General features: G+C 38.4%; 1 protein-coding gene across 3 annotated transcripts in view; it reads right to left on the bottom strand.

Annotated features, from left to right (window-relative positions):
* LOC124258667 overlaps positions 1–20,678 on the bottom strand; it is a 50,620-nt gene that overhangs the window by 2,988 nt on the left and 26,954 nt on the right. The window contains exons 1-4 of one of the 3 annotated variants that reach the window (XM_046692740.1): positions 3,091–3,218; positions 2,650–2,718; positions 1,210–1,339; positions 196–317 (exon numbers count right to left, since the gene is read on the bottom strand). In XM_046692740.1, the coding sequence (XP_046548696.1) occupies positions 196–317; positions 1,210–1,339; positions 2,650–2,718; positions 3,091–3,157 (388 nt within the window). In that variant the 5' untranslated portion in view covers positions 3,158–3,218. Of the gene's footprint in view, positions 1–195; positions 318–1,209; positions 1,340–2,649; positions 2,719–3,090; positions 3,219–20,678 lie in introns of those variants that run through there. The other 2 variants (XM_046692741.1, XM_046692739.1) reach the window with 2 other exon arrangements.

Below are 20,678 nucleotides of genomic sequence, written 5' to 3'. Positions count from 1 at the left end.
ACACAACTTAATATTATGCAGAGTGTGCCCCACGATGCGAGCATAGATGAATAGCTGTCATTGACAAAACTATAATTCTTTGTCTGGAGTAGCACAGTAGTGTATGTTTGCCTGAGAAAGAGGTTGTGGGGAAAACTCCTAAATGGAGGTATAAAGAAGTTATAGGAGGAAAACTTCAGGGGAGGTAACTCTCACCTTTACAACAATCATTGCAGGTATAGCCTGCGGACTTGAGACAGCAGCACACGATGACAGCGATTATGACCAGAAGTACAATAGCACCTGCCCCAATGCCTAAACCCAGCTGAAGAGCGACTCTGAAACAGACAAGAAGCTTAAATTATCGTTGCTGAGATGTCGCTTGCCTGGCCAAGATCGTCGCAATATAGCCTGAATATAAAGTATTCATGCATACTCTTCGCTCACCATAGTCCCTGTGTTTAATAAACACTCAGTCTCTCCGATACGAAACCTGTCTGCGTCAAGATCTGACAACTCCTTCTCTCACAATCAGAAGAGAAGGGAGGTGCTTCTTGAACCAATCACGTGTAAGCTTTCTTATATGTTTCGGCTTCATTTCTTACTTCCTTTACAAAGCACAAATACGATGTACTCGTTTAGGTGGCGAATTGGTAATACAATAGCCAAAATAGAAGTGGTTTGAAAGTGTCCAGGTGTAGTAGAAAATGTAAGTTGTAAATTTCAAAGAAAACTTGTGAATACAAACCCTACATATAGCATCCTTGAACAGTATGTCATATATTGTTGGTTAAAAGTTGTATATAATTCCCACCACAGACTATCCCAAGGCCTGCTATTTCATGTTGTATCAACTCGATAAAGTTGGTAGATATATATTGGCAACAAGGATGAAATATACACAAAGAACTTAGTTAAGCACCCCCAACATATCTCACGATCGAATGAGCCCCGATCATAACCTTTTGGAGCATATCTGGGACATGACTGGTCCTCGTGTGCAACAAAGGGATCCTCCTATACAGAACCTGACCCAATTGGAAGCTGCCTTACACGAGGAATGGCGCAGACTGCCCGTTCAGAGGATCAGGAGGCTGATAGGGGTATTACTTATTTGCTTAAACTGTTCAGAGGCCGCGAAGCTGATTGGAAGCTGACGAATTCGCCCGCTCATGAAGAGAGTTCCTATGAAGGGTTGATTAGATTTTCCCGAATAGAAATGACACTTACTTGTCTTGATCACAGCAGTACTGCTTGTCGACTTCCCCGCAACACCCGCCTTCCGAAGCACAGTCGAACCGGGAGGTTGTGGTAAATGAGTCGTAATATTTCGCCTTACAGCAGTACTTGGCATACTCCTCTGAAATGGACCAGTAAAGATCCGGATTAGAATAAGTTTTCAACAAACTATGCTTCTAAAAGCCAACTTTCAGGATCGGGTGGCCTTTGCTAATGCATATTATCGATGCTCATGACGTTAATCACTGGATTGTCTGGTTTATTATTTACGAACTGCGGTGATATAGCTGGAATATTGCAGAGTGAGGCGTTAAACAACACACAAACATAAAGAGACTGAAACAGAATCATAGACGTGTGTTTGTAGTAGACGTTTTTTTGTCTTAATAGCATAGCAAACAAGGTTCTTAATCTGCAGTAGTTCCTGTCTCATACAAGTCATACGTTGTGATTTGAAGTGTCGGGTGCTCAGATGAGGTGACTTATTGTTGTGTGTCATCGTGATCTGGCCATGGTGTCTTACTGATTGTGTGCCATCGTGACCCGGTGGCTTGCTGATTGTGTGTCATTGTGACCTGGTGACTTATTGATTGTGTGTCATCGTGACCAGGTGGCTTGCTGATTGTGTGTCATTGTGACCTGGTGACTTACTGATTGTGTGTCATCGTGACCAGGTGGCTTGCTGATTGTGTGTCATTGTGACCTGGTGATTTATTGATTGTGTGTCATTGTGACCTGGTGACTTATCGATTGTGTGTCATTATGACCTGGTGATCTTATTGCTTGTGTGTCATTGTGACCTGGTGATTTATTGATTGTGTGTCATTATGACCTGGTGATTTATTGATTGTGTGTCATTGTGACCTGGTGACTTATCGATTGTGTGTCATTGTGACTTGGTGACTTATTGGTTGTGTGTCATTGTGACCTGGTGACTTATTGATTGTGCGTCACCGTGACCTGCTGACTTATTGATTGTGTGTCATCATGACGTACCTGGTGAGATGTTGTGTGTCATCATGACCTGGTGAAGTTTCTTTATCGAAACTACTTGATATTTCCGATCTGGTATTAAACACTATTTGTATTTTGTTTTGTTGTTTAACGCCGCACTCCAGCTAAACGTTTTTTGTAACTTGTATTCCGAAATCTTCATATAGGGAAGAACACGTGGAGTATTTTCTACTATCTGTAGTTTTTCTCTTCAGCTTGACTGTGACTGAACAGTTCAACAACGTTGTGTTTAAGTTGTTGGACTAGCCGAAATAATTCGAATTCAACACAACCTCAAAGGGATGGTCAAATTAAGATTGGGCAGGGACCAAAGTTTTATTTGGAGACAGCTGTATTTTCAACATATCACACAAGTGTCGGACGTATCATATTTCATAAGGTCTTCATCTACAATTTTGTTGATACATACATACATACCTTCTGGTATATTAACTGGTCTCCCGTTGTTGATATAGGGGCTGTCACACGCCGCGCCGCCCTGGGTCTCTATAAATAATGCTTCTATTTACATTTAAGCGTGTTGCACATATAGCACATATTATATCACAGGGAACAGTATTATCCGTGGACCGTTTTTATGACATAAGGACAGTACAACCAATATACATTATTACTGTGATAAACGATGATTATTAGTTTAAGTTGAAAATATGTATTTACACCTTTGATTTGATACATGTGGCAGATATGAGGTCTCAGTGTATTCACATTCTACTGTCTGAGGTTACAGGTGTGAAAGTAGGTCAGGTGGTCAGGTATGTCACAGGTATTCAATTTAAACCTTTGAATCTGAAGCACCGCTATAATCATTATGTTTACGATAAGACAGTAACAAGTGTGGGTAAAACAATGATTTACCTGCTACATAGTGTACAACTAGAAGACACACAACAGGTAGAGTTGATGTTCTGAGTACAGAATCCATGCACTGCAGTTTGTTGAATTGACGAATGTTTACTGTAGCGGTGTCACAGGTAATAGTGTCCCGTGAAATAATAGACACATGGTTCAAAGGATAGGTCATTTCCTGTGTGGGTTATCACCATATCTACGGGTCCACCTATCAAAAACGTTAAAAACAAAACGCACCACAACCGATTTACACAATGTAATGGGGCATTTTATTGTATACTCATTTGTTTGTATTTTTAATAAGAACATTATGAATAAACTCTCGATGTGTGTTCGTTGTCATCACAAATATTAAAACGACACATGGAAAAATCGGATAAATGCTTTGTCTATAGGCGACATTAATTGAATTATATTAAAATATATACTAATCTAAAAACTAATTACTTGAACATGTTCCCATTTCGCCTACATCCCATTTCGCCTACAGTCTTATAACAACAATTTATGGTCTGGTTACTGTTATTTCATGCATGAGTAATAAGTTTACCCCCTTCAGATATAAATGGAATCTGCCTTAGCTTTAATTTATATTGATTAGTAGCACATGTAGACAAAGTGCTTTTTTCCATTAAAATATAAAAAATGTATTCCTTTCATATTTTTATTCATAGCAAATGATAATACTAATATACAATACAATACAATAATCAAAATGGCACTGGCTGTTAACTATTACACTGCACTTGGATTTTTTAGCTTACTGAAGCTTCAATAAGTGACCTGCTGCGTCCAGGAACTGAATAGTGATCTTCTTCCACTTTCAAGCTGCTGTCTCAGTCGGTTGACTGAAACGCAAATTGTAATACTTGCAGCAAATTGTAATAAACTTGACGTAAATTGTAATAAAAATTGACGTAAATTGTAATACGTAAATTGTAATACAAAAATTGAAGTAAATTGTAATAATTTTAGTTGCGGTAAAATGTAATAAATATTTACGTAAATTGTAATAACAGTTTTTTAATCACTTGCAAATACGCGTGTGTTTGTTTTTCGCTGCATTGATACATCATACAAGCTTGTTAGGGCGATAACTCCAGAAAGAAATGATGGATTTTGTTCACATTTGGTACCAAGTTTTATTGACAAGATTTACCGACACCGGTTGAATTTAGTGACCTTGAGGTCATTTTAAAGGTCACAGCGAAGGTGTAACAGTTTTGCACATGTCAAGCTTGGTAGCCGCGAACTCAGGAAAGAATTAATTATAGATTCTAAACCAATTTTATATAAAGGTGTATTGGCAGGAAACAAAATATGTAAGAAACATTTTTTTATGTTTGAGATTGGCAGACGTCCGCTAGAATCAAAGTTAGATATTAAACTGCACAAAAAGCAATTTGAAACTTCAATCGCTTGATCAAGTGACTCCCCCTTCATGTATACTGAAAGAGCTTGTTTTGGAGACGCTACCCATCCACTTTCAGTTGACGTCATCATAAGGACATAACTTATCCTAATGTTTTCACTTATTCATACATGGTGTCCAGGGTTCAAACTAAATACTGAATGGTCACACAAGTGTCAGCTCTCAATATATGGAATGTATATCTGGACACAATGAGTTTTGAAAAATAAAAATGAGGGTGTCCTTAAAAAACAGTCCCCGTCTATCCAAATCTTTGAATGTTGATGATGACGGGAAGTTATCCAATACTATGCTGAACATATTTTATATGATATTATCTGAGGGCATACCATTATCAAAGAGGTAGCGCAATAGTGCAGTGGTAAGGCGTCTGCCTATCACGCTGAAGGCCCGGGTTCGAGGAGGCACCTAGGTTCGGGTCCCGAGATGGGCACAATTGCGTAGTACTTGGACAAGATACTTAGATCCACATTGTCTCAGTTCACCCAGCTGTAAAAGGGTACTCGTGAAGATGTGCTGGCAATGTGAGTGTTTAGTTCATTGCGGCTAACAGGCATCATGTCTGTATGATCCCAGGGGGTTGAAAAAGTATCGGCAAGTACGATAGTGTCCTATGATCGGGCATAATATTGTACGTATGCACATTGCCGTGAGCAGGTAATGTGCCTGGATATGAGCGCCATATAAGCGGACTATTACTATTACTAGATACCAAATGGCAGATCGTTTTCCATTTTCTGCAAAGTTGTAAGAAACATTATACCCCAATATGTTGTGATGTCTCGTTAACCACATAACTGACATGAAATTTTGGATATGACTCTGCTAATGATTCCTGCAAAATAAAATGGAAACACTGGACATCGAGAATATAGTTAGGCTGACTACTTTTTCAACGCCCCTCGTTACATACTTAAAAGAAAAGAAAACGTCTAAGGAAAAATGCATTTCGATCTCTGAATACTTCAGAGCTATTTACAATACAAAATACAAAGGAATAAAGTAAAGTAAATAATCTGAAAGAATAGCCAAGGAAAACTTTATATCTAATTTTGATAACTATGTATCACCTCAGTCTACTCAATCAGGTGGTTACTACTTCATCGGGACCCATTCCCCCTCTTGTCACTGATGATTCTGGGATACCTTCAGTTTGTACAGATTTGGATAACGCTCAAATATTAAATGAATATTTTCTATCTGTTTCAAATGTTAATGACGGCGGCAAGACTTGTCACCTGTTAGCCATCGCTGTGTTAACAGTTCTATCGGTTATATCTAGCATACTTTAAGACAAAGAGGGGGTGGTGGTTCTAACGGTTATATCTAGCATACTTTAAGACATAGAGGAGGTGGTCCTAGTTTTAACGTTATATCTCAATACATGTAGAGGGGGGAGGTCTAACAGGTATATCTAACATACAACAATAAAAACTTTCATGTATTTATCACCCACATTTTCGAACCTTTTATCAGTCTCTAAAAAGGACCTGGCAATAAATTTTTAATGAGCTTCGTTCTTCAAGCCCGAAAACCTTTTAATATGGTTGAATGAACCTTTGTCATTTATCAAACAAGTGGTGAGGTTGTGCATTTTTGTTAAAGATTTCTAAAATCTATGGACACTATTGGGACGTTGGTAACTTTTATCAGACATTAATTGACGACATTTCTCATGGTTGGAATATAGCCGACTTTATAGAAGATAAATTTGAGTGCCCTTGTCATATCATGTTTACAACACAACAGTCTATATCTTGGTATTTTCGGAACCAGAAAAGGGATATGCCGATATTTAGGTCGTTAACATAGTATGATATGGTCACAAATTTAAGTCTTCAATTTAGGAAATTACGCGATAATCTACTTTCTAACAAAGGCAGGCTCCCCGTCATCGTTGTATTTAGAAGGCGGCTTCTTAGGAGCAACGTGACGTCATAACATGTTCATGATGTCATGTCACCATGAGATATTTTACCCGGTGCATATCGTATGAAATCAAATTATCCCCGATATGTTTGCCCTCGTAGGTTATAAGCATTGTTATTATCATTCTTTGAGGCTAATGTCACTCGTTTAATTCTTTATTGTATTTTGAACGGATACATGATTTCTTTAGAATACCCATAAAAGGTGTCATCTTACATTGTATACCCAACAGAAAGAAGTTTGACTTTATTTTGATAACGAGCACATATCATCGATTCCTTGAAGCAAATGATACAATTCAATAGCATTTCTACATTTTATTTTAAATGCATCAGTCAAATACAACAAATGAGTAGACAGATTGGCTGCGATGTGGCAAGGAATAACCAGGCGCCAGCGATTCATGATATCCTTAGCAAATGTATCATAAAATTCCCTCTCATAAAACTACAATAATATGTAGTAATATGATGAAGAAAATAATACGAATCAGGTTAAACTGTGACAACGCAATATATGAATGTATGATCGAAACATAAATCATAATAAATCACATATGATCAAAACATAAAATTAACTTTAAATATGTCATTGCGTCAATATTGAAAATAATTCGAAAATGAAGAAGAATAAACGTACATTTCAAAGCTTAAACAAACAATATTCTGTTATTTTTGGATATGCTATGAAGAACATTAAATTGTAATAGAAATAACATTAAATTATTGAAAGCTATTGCTCGTAAGATATGTCCTTGCGTCAACATCGAAAATAACTCCATAATGAAAAACAATTAACTTTAATATTCGAAACATAAACAAATAATCTCTGGCTTTTTAAGACGTGTCACGAATAATTTCACAGCTGGTAGAATTAACATGAAATTATAGAAACCAGTTACTAACAAAAACTTGAAAATTAATAATGAAAAAGCGTTTGTCACAAACATAGCTATTACCCCCGCCACATGTCGATATCTGAATGTCGCAATAATCCTCTGCCTGACCCTGAAAATTATGTAAACGTTACCGAACAAATTCCATCCATTAGTTTTGGAGATATCGCAAGAATACTCGCTGTGACCTTGAAAATAATCCGAAGATAACTGAATTCGACTGGCGTTAGACGATACTCCCAACGCATTTTGGTACTACTTTTAATCAAAATATATTAATTCTGTCTTGTGTTTTCGCACTAAAAAGTTAGACGTGTGAAAAACAATTTTCCCTGTGAATTTAAAATGAGCACAAGTTCCCCAATCAATTGGTGTTGGGGAATCCCGCCTATACACCTGTATATAAAATTGGATCGAGTGGTGCCGTTACCACGTAACCGATTTTAGCCTAAAATTATTACAATCGTCAAAACCCCTAAAATCCAAATCAATAGCAGGGTGCCGTTACGATCGGCTACGCCAATCGTTCCACTAACCAATCTTACCGTGACGTTCAATCGGCATAACGTTAACCAATCTTACCCAAGTCAATCGTAAAGTTAAGATTCAAAGTCTAAGTTGCTCATGACCAACTTAGGATAGCTAAAATCAATCGTAGAGAAACCAAAATGCTGGCTTTCCTATTCTATGTGAAAAATAAGAGCGAGCATTTCATCGTGAGCGTCCCCTAAAATCCCCCATGAAATGAATTTGTATATTTCTGTGATGTAAACAAACACTGCACTGAAGCCTTACAAATGTCAGGCCAGTCTGACCACTGTCGTCATGGGAACACAACCGAGCGAGTCGGTGTAACACATTTGTACAACAATATTGCAACGTCATGGTTAAGAATAGGGACGGGTCATGAAGTGAACAATGTTCTGAAACAAAAAAGATATAAATATGTTTGATTTCACGTGCGCTTATTTGGTGGGGGATTCTAAAGGCAGGCCGCGTGTTATTCAAGACCACTGACATATTCTAGATACGTTATAGAGGATGCCTCGTTACGCCTTGTTTATTCTGATTGACAAGGTTCAGGCACATAATAAAAGCTCTGACACAATTGACATTTTTAAGTCCAGACTTAAAACCTGTTCTCAGTATATTACTTATAATCTCGGCTGTAAATACTCTCGTGTAAATTATCTGTACATAGCGCTTTGAGCATGCCCCAGGATGTGGAATAGGCGCACTATAAATATGCATTTATTATTATTATATTATGCCTGATACCCAGCGTTCACACACACTTGCACCTGAAACCAAGGTGCTCACTACCCTAATGTTTTGCTCGAGGTTTTTTTCTCCACGCTTACACTTGGTTGGAAAAATACCCATGAAGGCCCGGATTAGAATATTGAACTTCAATAACCCATGCCTGTCGTAAGAGGCCACTAACGGGATCGGGTGGTCAGGCTTGCTGACTTGGTTGACACATGTCATCGGTTCCCAACTGCGCAGATCGATCCTCATGCTGTTGATCACTGGATTGTTTAGTCCAGACTCAATTATTTATAGCTAAGATACATAGCGTTCACTAAAATGAACGCTCATGTTAGTGAACGCTATGCATCTTAATTAGCTAGATTATTTACAGACCGCCGCGATATAGCTTGACTATTGCTGAGTGCGGCGTAAATCTAAACTCACTCACTCACTCAGTTGGTTCGTAAACTACTTCCATCATTTGCTAGACTATGCAAAGGGAAATAACTCGTGCCTCGCATTCCTCTATCTCTCGCACGAAAGAGTCTCGATCTAAGCTTGGATCGGATCGTAAGATCGGGACCGGCTACGATCGGCCTAAGATCGGTTAGTGGAACGGGTGTAACTTTTAGCTAAGACGATTGTTATATTGGCGTAACTTGCTAAGATTGATCTTAGATAAGATCGGGGTGTAAGGGATGAGATGTGATCTCCAATGGTGCTGCATCTTCGTTTGCATCCCTGGATCACACACTTCCAGTGTGTAGTTGGCTGCTGACGCTCCACATTCAGGCGCTACCTGTGGCCTCTATGTAACACTTGTCTTCCTCCCCTCTCTGACGTGACAAACTCTGCTCGCTGAAGATTAGCCATTTTCGATTTCCCTACTGCATTTTCTATTCCCTATTCGCTTACATGATTTCTGTAGGCGAAATAGGACTCAATCAATTAAACCAAGCGCTTTGAACGGCCATTGTGATAAACTCAACACTTACCTGATCGGCAAAAATAATTGTAAAGATATAATGTAACCTAATGTAACTGTATGGAAATGAAAGTTCTGTCTTGCTACCTTTGAAATACAAACAGAATTAACTGAATTTCTTTTCATAAAAATCCTGAAATAAAAAATCTAACCGCGACAAAACCTTCCCATATCTATTACACAAACTGCTTTAGCTTTGCAAAATTTTGCCTCAGTTGAATCCCAGTTGGATACTGAAATTCAATACCGGTTTTATCTCAGTCGTTTTTCCAGATTCCGTTTGTGATGGGTACTAAACACTGAGTGTTGTACTTGCTTGATCTTTTATATTTGCATCTATATCTGAATATGACCCCAGCTGGTGCGTGTTTTTATCTGGTGGCTTAATCCTGCTAATCAAACTCCCCATGAGTCATGAAAACGTGATAACATCGGGGTAACGGGTGTCGTGAAGAGAGGGGTTGATATAGGGGTGTCGGGTGTCGTGAAGAGTAGTACTCGTGCTACACTCGCTCCCTTCTTCACGAGACCCGTGAAGATGCGGGTTAGAAATTATCTTCAGCAACCCATGCTTGTCGTGAGAGGCGACTAACGGGATTTGGTGGTCAGGCTCGCTGACATGGTTGACACGTCATCATATCCCAATTGTGTAGATCGATGCTCATGATGTTGATCACTGTATTGTCTGGTCCAGACTCGATTATTTACAGACCGCCGCCATATAGCTGGAATATTGCTAAGTGCGGCGTAAAACTAAACTCACTCAAACAGAAGCGACTTTGTGGCATTAACTGAGATATGATAATGATAATAATTCTTTATTTACCATAACAAGCAGTGTTATTATCTTTATTATTGCATTACAAAGACCAAATGAATCTATTTAGCACAACTCCCGGCGTGTAAAAAGTTTAAAAATAAGCATTGCTATTTTCCTACAATATTGATAAATCGTTCGTACATTATACTAAATAATATTTAAATATGTATTTTTGCACTAACGCTACAGGCTGTGTGAGTTCTTATATAATCCCTTAACACATACCTATTAGTAGGGCAGATAATGGAAAAATCGTTCACTTTGTGATACAAGCAAAACAATTTGCATACATGTTCACTTAGGTACACTAACAGAAAAAATAACGTTGGCCACTCAAAATTCCAAGATGGCCGCCAATTTAAAAAAAACCCGGCAAAGTTTTGATAATATTTTTTGCATTTTGATATCAAAACATGACAGAATCAAAACTAGTCTTCATATTCGACTTTCATCATAACATCTCTAGATTGGTTGATGAAATAGGCTAGAAAACATATTCAATTTGCTGAAGGAAATCCAAGATGGCCACCATATTATATGATAAGTAAAAGTCAAATGAGACAAAATACAACAATTTTCAACCAGGTTTCGACTTTTTTTTGGGTCTCAGATATGGTTGGTGGGCTTCATGTTGATCACAAATACATAAAGATTGCTAAGCCAAAAGAAGAGAGGTAGTGTTTCAAGGGCAAAATTATACCAAATTAAGATGGGCGCCATTTTTCATGCCTCAACTTTGATCCATATCCAGTTCCAGATTAAAATACTGGAATTTGAGGGCTTTGCGACTCATGCTTCTCACTTTTCAGAAAAGTTTAAGTGGGGTGTCTTTGGAATAGGCTATGTTGCTATGATGTGCTTTCAATTTCATCACATAATTTTTAGAATTTGTACATGTTTTTGTTTACTAAATCTGATTTTAACATAGGTCAACAATTTTACTTACCTGTAGATGAGATGTCAATGTTTCAATAAATTTTCGGAAAACTTATTGTTTATACCATTTATTTATTTACATCAAGTTTAATAACTATCAAAACCCAAAAAAAAAACAAAAATAACAAAAATCAAAACAAAACAACCCCCAAAAACAAAACAAAACACAACAATAATGATTGTTTGGGTACAATGTTATCGGATTTTGTATCTATACTACTAAAAAATAACCAAAACAAAGAACGCATAGTTAGTTGTCCAATGGAAGTAGAGGTGGGACGTAACAAATGACATGTGCGGAAAGGTCAAGGTCACAGAGCAGGCAATATCTTGTGTGACCACCATCAGCATCAATGGTTGCCTGGCATCGGCGTCCCATAGATTGAAGCAGATTCCGGATGAACTGTCTAGGAATGTCCTAATATTCTTCGTGCAAAGCCAGAAACAAAGCAGGTAAGGTCTGCGGCTGAGGATCACACGTCGATCCAGTTCGTCCCACAAATGTTCAATTGGGTTCAGATCTGGTGAACGTGGGGGTCAAGCAAGAACCTGAATGTTGCTGGTGAATATTGCTGTATGCGGTCGCGCGAGCATTGTCAAGTGACGTTCTGACGATTCATTAATGGAATGACATGAGGCCTGATGATTTTATCACATTAACGTTGAGCTGTACGATTGATTTGGACGTGAATAATATCGGTTCTTCCACTGCCTGCCCAAACCATAACACTCTCGCCAACAAATCTGTCCACTTCCTGCACGCAATTTGGAGCATACCGTTCATGACGCCGTCTGTATGTGTACACATACTCTTCCGCCAGGACGCCTGAGCCTATACGGCCCACGACTCATCACTGAACACGTCAGTTCTCCACCTTTGTAATGGCCACTGAAGATGGTTTCGGCACCATTGTCTATGTTGTTGTCGATGATGTCGTGTAAGGATAGGTGCGTGCAAAGGTCTCATAGGACGAATATCAGCCTAACTAAGGCGGTTTCTGACAGTTTGATCCGAGATTGTTATGAATCCTGGCACTGCAGATATTGTAGAGAAAGCGGTCGTGAAACTGTTCTGTAAGTGTCGAAGACAAATAAACCTGCCCTGGGTGTGTGTGGTCACCCGGGTTCTTCTTGACCGAGGACGATCACGAGTCGTTCCATGCTGCTGGTGCCGATGCCAAAGCCTTCCTATGGTACTGTGGGACACATTAAATTGCCTTGCAACCGCTGTCTAGGCATGATTTAACTTCAAGATTTATATTCTCAACTGCCGATAAAACAATCAGCCCCCACGGTGCGTGCAAAGGAAGTACATGAATCGCACCACATTCATGGTTTATTACCTTTATTGAGAAAAGAACAGATTCGATTACGTTTTGGCGACAATTTTTCAATGGCAATGGATTCAAACTCGGAAATGGTTGCAGGGAACGTTCATCATTAGGGCTGTGTATTGACAAATGAATTGTATTTATATATACATGTATTTCTATTCAAGTACCCGTATTACGATACGTATTGCGATATATTTGTAACTTAAGTGTTTGGCAGTGAGTGACACTAATTGTGCATGTCCTATTTTCTACATTATAAGTCCCTAAACTTATATGTTAGGTTCTGATAACAATGTCAAAATTAGGTTGCATAGTCAGGGATTCTGTTCTATCTTTTTAGCATTACAGTGTGCCGTTTTGTCATTGAAAAACGAACGAAAACATTTGTTGTAAATGATGTCTGTGTGTTTAATTTAAACCATAAAGATAATCACAAAAACTGCATATGAGTTCTTTACCCAGTATACCGGTTCTCAAAAACAATATTGCAATACGTATTGTTTGAAAGGCGTATTGCGATATATCAGTGATACCGTGCAGTCCTGTTCACCATAGACATACTGATTAGACACACACTTATGATTCATTTTCGAAACATTATTTGGAAAAATACTGGCTATGCTTTTTTATTTTCTATTTTCCTTTGAGTAGTGTATATTTGATTAAACATGTTAAAAATCTGTTAACTGTGTTATATTATGTGCCACAATATTTTTTGAAAGCTAAATGTGTGAGAATTGTTAACAGTAATGCGGACAAGAGATAGACAAACATGAATATTTTAATATATATCTTGATCATATATTTATTATATTATTTATATCTGTATCATATTTCTGCAATATTTTCATATTTAAATAATAATTATATTACTGCCATATTTTTTGAAATTGCCTTAAAGTATGACTCTTTAAAACACACTGAGGTATAAATATCATAGTGATGAAAGCCTGCTAAAAAATCTGATAAAAAAATAATTTTGTAAACAAATAAATGGTAGCCATGTTCAGTTGTTGAGTGGCCACTAATGTTTTCTTTAAGATGAATTATTATATATTTTGTTGAGTAAACTTACCAGTTTGTGTCCTTTAACATCTAAAACTTTAGACACCACGAACGCTAATATAGACAAGAGTAATGACAAAAAATAACAAAATTTTAATTTTATCTTACCATATTCAGGTAAAACCACCCATATAATGTATTATTTGTCTTTTTTTCCAATAAAACATGGTTCTGCAAGCTAAACTAAAGTGGAATTAGACATCTGGGTGCAAAACATCTGTCAAAAATGATAGTCAAAAGAAAAAGATAATGTTTTGTATAACCAGAGGCGGTCATCTTGAAAAATGGCGGCCATCTTGGATTTTTGATTGGCCAACGTTGTTTTCTGGTGTTTGTATCACAAAGTGAGCGATTCGGCCTATTTTGGTCTGTTATCCGCCCTACTATATTTCAGGTGTCAACTGCCAAGGTATTGCTACTAAGTTATTAAAAGCGGCCAACAAACCTTTATCGCTCTGATATATCACAGATTCCAAGGTAACACATCAGTTAGACAGTGTCAGTGTTTTACCTGTGTCTGGGGGTGTTGGGGAACGCCGGGCGAGGGTAAAAGCCGCGCCCCCAGGGACTTCGATTTTCATAGCAGTGAGGGGTCTCAGGAAGGCCATCACTTGGGATAAAACGCTTATTAGTAATGTGTAGGAAAAGACTTCAATATCTCTGCAGTAGTTCCTGTCCCATACTGGTCATACGTTGCGACTTGAAGTATCGGGTGCTCAGATCAGGTAACTTATTGATTTTGTGTCATAGTGACCTACTTGGTGACTTATTAATTGTGCGTCATCGTGACCTGGTGACTTATTGATTGTGTGTCATTGTGACCTGGTGACTTATTGATTGTGTCTCATCGTGACGTGGTGACTTACTGATTGTGTGTCATCATGACCTGGTGGCTTGCTGATTGTGTGTCATTGTGAACTGGTGGCTTATTGATTGTGTCATCGTGACTTGGTGATTTATTGATTGTGTCATCGTGAACTGGTGACTTATTGATTGTGTCATTGTGACTTGGTGACTTATTGATTGTGTGTCATCGTGACCTACCTGTTGACTTACTGATTGTGTGTCATTGTGATCTTGTGACTTAATGATTGTTTGCCATCATGATCTGGTTGCTTAATAAGTGTAAGTCATCGTCACCTGTTGGCTTATTGATTGTCACCGTGACCTGGTGGCTTACTGATTGTGCATTATCGTGACCTGGTGACTTACTGGTTGTGCATCATCGTGACCTGGTGACTTACTGATTGTGCATCATCGTGATCTGGTGACTTATTGACTGTGTGCCATCGTGACTTGGTGACTTATTGATTGCTTGCCATTGTGACCTATCTGTTGACGTACTGACCAACGACGTGGTCCTGACTTGGAAAATGTACAGATCAGAACCCAAATTTTGTTTGATGAGCAGCGTGACCACGCGCGAATTCAAAGTTCGACTCTTGGACGCTTATCTGCATATGTGCAAGGTCAAAGTCAACCCCGCTTTGATCTTGGCTCACAACATGCTGTTTGAAAAGTCGAACGCTCTCTACCCATACACCTAAAGCGAAGTCAAGGTGACCATCATCCCGACCACTCAGCAGACACGTGTCATCAAGAAACTTTAAAAAAAAACAGAAATGAAAGCTTCTCAACTCATGTGTGGCATACAGTGTGACCCGAGTTTACAATCTCTCGGCATGGGCATTTATACAAAAAAACACCACACTATCCCCCCTAACCCGCGTGCAAAAGGTGTAGAACTTATTTTTAATACAGATATAAAAAAACAAGAAGGTCGTCATTGGATCGCCATGTATTTCAAACACTACAGAGCAGCACTGTTTGATAGTTTAGTTGAGAAACCTGTTGGTTAAGTATTTGATCGCTATTTGAAGTCTCGAGTAAGCTCTTACATTCACAACACAGACAGACAGACATTATATTTCAGTAATATAGGCCATTGGCCCCTAATACAACATAGTGCAAATATTCAGAATACATACATGCTGGGTGTAGGATAACGATTGAAATACAGGGTCAATTAGTTATAGTAGTGGGTTTACTTTTTAGTTTTAATTCACAACACAAAACAATTACAATTTTCAAATTTGAGCATTTGTGGCTTGTATTGTCTGTTTGTGCATCTCGCTTTTCGCGCTGTTCTATATGTTGACATTTCGCCCTTGTAACAAACTGGGAAAACGATGACAGTTTCTTAAACAACTTTTTTTATTTTTGTGACACAAATTATGCTTTTTTTTTCTAGAGTTGGTCTGTTGCTTTTATTGCACTCTGCGGCAGTTTGATTCTTTAATGTCTATTTGTTTTCGGGTTAGATTGCATCATTTTGTCTCAAACGGACTGTAGGCCCCTGTCTCAAATCGATGCGTCTCATTAAGCCCAGCTGAGTTTCACCCACCAACGAACTGTTTCACAGGTTATATAACACGTAGAAATCCTTGAGTTTAGTCAGATCCAGCATTCCAAAGTTCAGTTCTGTTAAAGACACCACCCAGAATCAACCAAACATCAGTCTTTGGTTGAGTTTCGCAATGAAAATATTAAACATATAAAGTTTTATTGATTCTAACTTTCTTTTGCTAGGTATTGTACAAATAAAATAAATATTGACAGTTGACAGAGAATGGCATTTCTGTGAATAATTCTTGTAGATTGATATATCGTCACTACCTTTGATTGGACAAATTCAAACGAGTGAACTATTTCACTATTTGAAGGAAAACCATTTTACAGATCTTCTCCCAAGAGTGATGATACCGATCATACTTCTCAGTGTTCGAAGGACTCTCTCTGCGTTATTAGCTCTAATGTCATCATTCTGTGGCATGAATAGTTTGATAGATTTACACTCCGTAAAATCACGAAAAGCCCCTTTAAATTCTGTTCCTTTATATCCACTCTGATCTTTTGCGGAGTGTGATCATGCGACAGTATCTCTTTAAAACCCTCGAGGACTGAGTAGGGTTTTTTGCTTCTTAAAGTGGTTTTCCGCAGATAGCGAGATAAAATATAAATAACGATCAGCACATAACGTATACCATCATTGGCTTTAGTATGGCGACTCATGTCCATGAGGTCGACATCCCACTGTTCATCTACATGGTTGACGAGTACTCTGAGACGTGGACATTTGCATTTCGCCAGTTTATGAAGCATGTCACCATCATGATCCACTCAGCATTTATCTTAGAGACTGCGACCGTTTTTCCGTGTCTTTCTAAACTCTCTCGAAATTTGGAGGCACCGTAATAAGCACCCGCCGAGCTGGGAGTGAAGTAATAGTTCTGTAGCTCTTTCTGAGAATAGGACATACTTGACATGCTTCTGTCTTGTTAGTCAACAAACTCAACTTTGAGCTCTTTCCACGTATACTCACTCTTTCATACACACATCATGAATAAAAGACACGTATGGAATGTGCAATGCTAAAATTTATAACACATAGTAAGCATAAAATACAGAATTAATGCAAATGATATGTTGGATCATATACAACAGCATCATGGCGTACATCATATATAAATTCACACTTCTATGTCTTATAACCAGTCACATGTTTTTGAAGTTAGTATGCAGATAGTCCTTGCAGTAATACTGACATACCACACGAGGAACCATACCACGGTGTACGGACAATTCCCCATCAGGACAATTCCCCACATGACATTTCCCCATCTTGACATTTCCCCACACCTGTTTTGTAACCAGAAGGGCAATTCCCCACACCAATCACAAGTTATGAACAAACACAAGCTGAGATTATATATATATTGTATATATTGGATGCGGAATGGCTGTGGTTGTGGTCCTCCAGTGGTCGCCCAGTATCCGTCTGGTTGAAACTCTTTGAGTGAAGTTGGTGTCTTGGATAAGGATCCCTGTTGTAGATGGCGCGGATGGTTCTCTTGACGCTGTCAGTTCTTCCAAGAGTTGCTCGTTCTGGAATAGTCAAAGGATGTAAAGCATCGGCGATGAGTTGCTCGTTCTGGAATAGTCAAAGGCTGTAGGGCATTGGCGATGACTTGCTCGTTCTGGAATAGTCAAAGGCTGTAGGGTATCGGCGATGAGTTGCTCGTTCTGGAATAGTCAAAGGCTATAAAGCATCGGCGATGAGTTGCTCGTTCTGGAATAGTCAAAGGATGTAAAGCATCGGCGATGAGTTGCTCGTTCTGGACTAGTCAAAGGCTGTAAGGCATCGGCGATGACTTGCTCGTTCTGGAAAAGTCAAGGGCTGTAGGGTATCGGTGATGAGTTGCTCGTTCTGGAATAGTCAAAGGCTGTAAAGCATCGGCAATGAGTTGCTCGTTCTGGAATAGTCAAAGGCTGTAAAGCATCAGCGATGAGTTGGGAAAAGTGATCAGTCACCTGATCATCATTACTCACCTCGTCTAAGGGCATGTTCATGTACCGATATATTTTCTATCGTTCAGACAAATCCTGAAAAGTATTTTTCCAAACATACAACCGAAACATACTTCGCTGGCGAGACGTTTGATAATGTTAAACAGTTTGGGGCATATCATAGACTTAATACAGATTCCACCTGATCTACTATGATTCATGTTTGTATGGATACATAGATATGAAAATATCTTCCTCCAGTAGATCTTTCCTTTGTATGTCCACATGTTACACATTTAAAAATAGGTACCTCATCAGGTCGTCGTGCACAGCCAGACCAGTTTTCACAGGAGCTGCAGATACATTCGGGTTAAAAATAAGTCTGGAACTTATTATCCTCTGCTGGACATTCAGGCTAGCTATTCTCCAAATGTTCGTAGCTCTACGAACTTCTTAAGACCATTCTAAATACATTGGCTACAATCAAAGTTAAGAATTCTTAAGGCTACGAATGTTTCGAGAATAAGGGTCGTGGTCAGATATGCTTTATCCTCATGTTTTCTCTTGGCTTCTCGTAGATTGTTGATTGCAACAAGATCTTCTCACATCCATGCCGTCTCAGTGTGAGGATGAGTGGGTGAAACCTTTCTCAATGTTGAGCTTGTTGAACCACTCTTTTCATTTCTTTATGCTGTTTATTGTTTTTGATGCAAAGGATCTGGCATGACTTCCAAGATGTTTGCATAAATATGGAATCCTACCATTTTCGTAGTTCTGCAGGGAGACGTAATATCATCCGTGTGATAGTTTTTCAGAACAAACTTTAGAGTCCCGTGCATCTTTGTGCTTTAAGTACTTCACACCATCAAAGTTAAACACCTTTCTTTCACGATACATCTCGGTCTTCTCCTTCTTCACCACCCTCATGATGGTTATATAAAAAGACGACTGTTGCTATTGCCTTGAGGTTTCCATACAGTAAAGAGACAGCGCGCCCTTTGGACACGTGATATACGTGTTAAGAGATGTGAAGACACTGTCTCCCATTGGATGAATTCTAGCAAGTGTTTCCTTCCATGAGATTTGCATGATGAGTATATAGCCTTGTCTGCTAAAACAACACGTGCATCCATTCCCATGGACGAATCAGGACACACCCTATTGACACATGTGTATCCTTTGACAAGACCTGTTTGTTCAGTAAATACAGGCGTGTCACAAGAGTACACCCACGTGTTTATTCTAACAGGTAGCATCGGTTTGAAACCACACCCAGGTTGACACAGGTGCATCTGGACATAAGATCTGTTTGTTCGGTAGATGGGTGTGTCATTGGAATACATCAGACTCAGACTCTGGATTTTATTCTCATAAATCATACAAAATGATATCGAGAACATACATATATTTTGATAAATACAAAGTGCCATTTTGGCTTATATGCATGTGAATATAATATAAATGTATAACTAAAACAGGGATAATACAATTTTCGTCAAACGTGACAGTTTCTGTACCAAAGGATGATAGTCAGATTTCATAAGGGAAACAAATTTATCAATATGGGGGTTATTACAAAAGTCCACGTGTTTATTCCATATCCCATGGTGACGCGCTAATGTTGACACAGATGTTTCCTTTCATAAGACCTGTTTGTTCGGTAAATATAGGCGTGTCACAAGAATACACCAATACAATACAATACAATATAGTTCATTTAAGTCTCACCATTTGTACAGCAAGAGTTAACATATAGCATTTTCAATATCAAAAAGGTAAAAGTACAAAAGCCACCCAAAAGGGTTATGAGAGACTATATTTTACAAAATTAGTGTACTTTATACTTATGTAAAAGAGATAAAATGTTACATATTATTAGAACATATAAACACATATAAAACTATAAATATAAGGAATGTAAATGATGAAATACACAATTAAAGATACAATATTAAGTCTATTGTTAAATGATACATAAAGTAATTTCCTGCGCATAAACATTTTGAAGCACATGCTTCCTAAGTTAAGTGGTAAGTTACAATGGTTCCTTTAAAATGGTAATATCTACATGAGTATTATAAAACATATTCTTCAAAAAAAAGTACGGATATCGTCATAAAACGGATAGTGTAAAAAGAAGTGGGTTTCGTTTTCAGCTTGGTATGTACAGTGTTTACAGTAGCATTGTGTAGCGTGAATAGGAAGGGTGCAGTATCGGCCCGTTTCTATCTCGAGTTTTAGGGAGCCACATCTCAAGGAAGCAAGTATCCGTCGCTGGTATCTTGGAAGTATATCCCTCAGTGTCTTAATCAGTCTTGTAAAGTTTAAAAGTGCTCAGTTTTGTTGCTGACTTGTCCTTCCACCGTTGTTTATCAATCGAGACAAGTCTGGATAAAATGTTATTTATAACCCATGTAGATGATTCATCCGTGGTATTGAGCAGGTCTGTAAGCTCAAGTTCACTGTAGATATCTTCTTCTCCCAGGATTCCTCTTGTAAGTGACCACTGGTGAATTCTGTAGGTCAGTCTGGTCGTGGGTATTCGCTGTAATCTACACCAGTCGGGCAGCCTCAAGATACAGTTTAAACTGACAGTCCAA

The sequence above is a fragment of the Haliotis rubra genome, unplaced genomic scaffold (assembly GCF_003918875.1).
Source record: "Haliotis rubra isolate DU_JTF1 unplaced genomic scaffold, ASM391887v1 Scf7, whole genome shotgun sequence".
NCBI lineage: Eukaryota > Metazoa > Mollusca > Gastropoda > Lepetellida > Haliotidae > Haliotis > Haliotis rubra.
The sequence above is the reverse complement of the archived record's forward strand: the minus strand, read 5'-3'. Positions and strand labels throughout refer to the sequence as shown.